The 2530-nt window shown below is 55.5% G+C and overlaps 1 protein-coding gene across 1 annotated transcript; it reads left to right on the forward strand.

The window, feature by feature from the left end:
- The first annotated feature begins 940 nt into the window (after positions 1-940).
- DNAJB8 (DnaJ heat shock protein family (Hsp40) member B8) lies at positions 941-1879 on the forward strand. Its single transcript, XM_019717187.3, has one exon. The coding sequence runs from the start codon at positions 971-973 to the stop codon at positions 1670-1672; it is 702 nt and encodes a 233-aa protein (XP_019572746.1). The 5' UTR covers positions 941-970; the 3' UTR covers positions 1673-1879.
- Positions 1880-2530: the final 651 nt, after the last annotated feature.

The following is a 2530-nucleotide window of genomic DNA, read 5'->3' on the forward strand; positions in this document are numbered from 1 at the left end:
GATCATATTCACAGATTCTGGCCAGTAGGACACAGACATATCTTTATGGGGGCCACTAGTCAACGCACTACAGTCACAAATCTATATTTATTTTTAATCCTTATTTTTCTTTCCACTATTGAATGGAATGCTTCTTTTTACTTTGTTGTCCACTACAGCCTCAGACAGCCCTGGGTTTGCATCTCCCTCTCTCTGTCACTGACTTGCTGTGTGACCTTAAGTACGGTGCTGCAAGTCTCTGAACTTCATTCATTCAACAAGTTGAACTGATTACCAGGCACTGTCCTAAATGCTGACAAACATCCCTGATTTTGTGGGGCTTACCTCTGAGGATCTGATGGGATAATGGGGCACAAGAAAAATGAACTCCCATCCTGCCTGCTCCCCCACTTTGGGACCCGTCACTCCATACCAACAACCCAGTCATTGGGCTAAGTGGACACATCCAATGAAGCCCCCCTCACTCTCCTCTCTTGACCACTCTTTCTAACCTTTGTTGCCCACCTGGACCGGGACCCCATGGCTGATCCCAGGCTCAGCCCACAGCCCCACTGTGACCGAGCTCCGCACCTCAACCGGCCACCGTGGCGGGCCTTGTTCACAGGGGCAGGCCAATGTGCTGGGTGTTGCCCAGTCCAGGGCTGGATGTGGATTTGCCCCGCCCAGAGGCTGATGTCATAAATGGCCTGGCCTCAGCTCTGCAGGCAGGCCTGCCCCCGCCTGGTTGCACATTGGCAGTTTCCCTCCCCTCCCCCCACCCCTCTCAGTGGAGGTACCCACCTGTCCCTGAGAACTGGTACTATGAAAAGGTAAACTCACCGGGCAGAACCACGCCCGGAGCCCGCAGAGTCCAGCAAGGCCCTTGCTGAGGGACCCACACCCGCTGCTGCCTCCGCCCCCACCCTGATCACCTGTGCCCCGCTGCCCACTTCACCTTCTGGTCTGCTTCCGGCTCTACTCCCCCCGAGGCATGGCTAACTATTACAAAGTGCTGGGGGTACAGGCCAGCGCCTCCCCGGAAGACATCAAGAAGGCTTACCGCAAATTGGCCTTGCGCTGGCACCCCGACAAGAACCCCGGCAACAAGGAAGAAGCTGAGAAGAAGTTCAAGCAGGTGTCGGAGGCCTATGAGGTCCTGTCTGATTCCAAGAAGCGCTCCGTGTATGACCGGGCTGGTTGTGACAGCTGGCGGGCCTGCGGGGGGGCCAGTACCCCCCACAACAGCCCCTTCCATACCGGCTACACATTCCGGAACCCTGAGGATATCTTCCGCGAATTTTTCGGTGGCCTGGACCCCTTCTCCTTTGACTTCTGGGACACCCCCTTCAACAATGACCGTGCTGGCTGGGGCCACGGCCTGAGGGGCACCTTTCCCGCCGGCTTCGGCGAGTTCCCAGCTTTCATGGAGGCCTTCTCAGCTTTTGACACGCTGGGCCGTGGCGGAGGTGCCAGCCGCACTACCTTCTCATCCACCTCCTTTGGGGGCTCCGGCTCTGGCAGCTCCGGGTTCAAGTCGGTTATGTCATCCACCGAGATGATCAACGGACATAAGATCACCACCAAACGCATTGTGGAGAACGGGCAGGAGCGCATGGAGGTGGAAGAGGATGGGCAGCTCAAGTCGGTGACCATCAGTGGCAAGGAGCAGCTCAAACGGGTGGAAAACAAGTAAGCATGGCCACCCAGGCCCTGCACCCACCATCTGGTTAATAAATGTGACAAGTGAGTTCATGGAAACAACTGGCCCAGCTTTGAGGGGTGGCGGGTGTCTTAGCAAACCTGGGTGATGCTGACTCAGCACGAATGGACATGCAGAGGAGCCTGTGCCTCTGGGCCTGTGGGTACTGCCTCCCCAATCCATGCTGTGTTAGCAGGGAGCGAAGGGGTGGTTTTGCAGGTGATTTATGATCTCTTGCCTGTCATCTGTATTGATAAATGTCATGACAATCAATCCGTCTCAATCTAACCCCGTGCCTCCATACCCACCACTGACTCCCACATGGCGACATCATCCTCACAGGGCTTTGGCCCCAACTTCTAACCGCTGACCCCTGCCGTGATTCTTCCTGTGGTTTTAGTCCCAAAGTCCACATTGCGTCATGTTACCTGCCTTGCTTTAAACCTTCAGTGGCTCCCTCTCCTCTAAGCATAAAGACCTCAGGCCTCATTCTTACCATGAGAACCCTGATGACCTGGCCCTGCCCACCTTCTTAGTCTCACCTCCCTGCCACCTTCAATCTCTGAGCGGCAGGCATATTGGCCACTACTCTGTTCCTCCACTGCACCAAATACCTGAGAGCCTCGGGGCTTTCACACATGCCGCTCTCCCTAGTCAACATCCACTCATCTTCAGGCCTTTGCGCAAACATAACTTCTTCAAGGAGTCCTTCCCTGACACCCCTATTCTGAATTAGCTTCCCACCCACTTGCTTTCTCATAACCCCCACACCTGTTTCTCCACGGCCCTATGTGACTGTTTGAGAGATGGGTGCAATCTCAACCACACTGAGGTCCAAGGGAGCAGGGCCTG

The sequence above is a fragment of the Rhinolophus sinicus genome, chromosome 4, assembly GCF_057876585.1.
Source record: "Rhinolophus sinicus isolate RSI-liver-muscle chromosome 4, RSI-T2T, whole genome shotgun sequence".
NCBI lineage: Eukaryota > Metazoa > Chordata > Mammalia > Chiroptera > Rhinolophidae > Rhinolophus > Rhinolophus sinicus.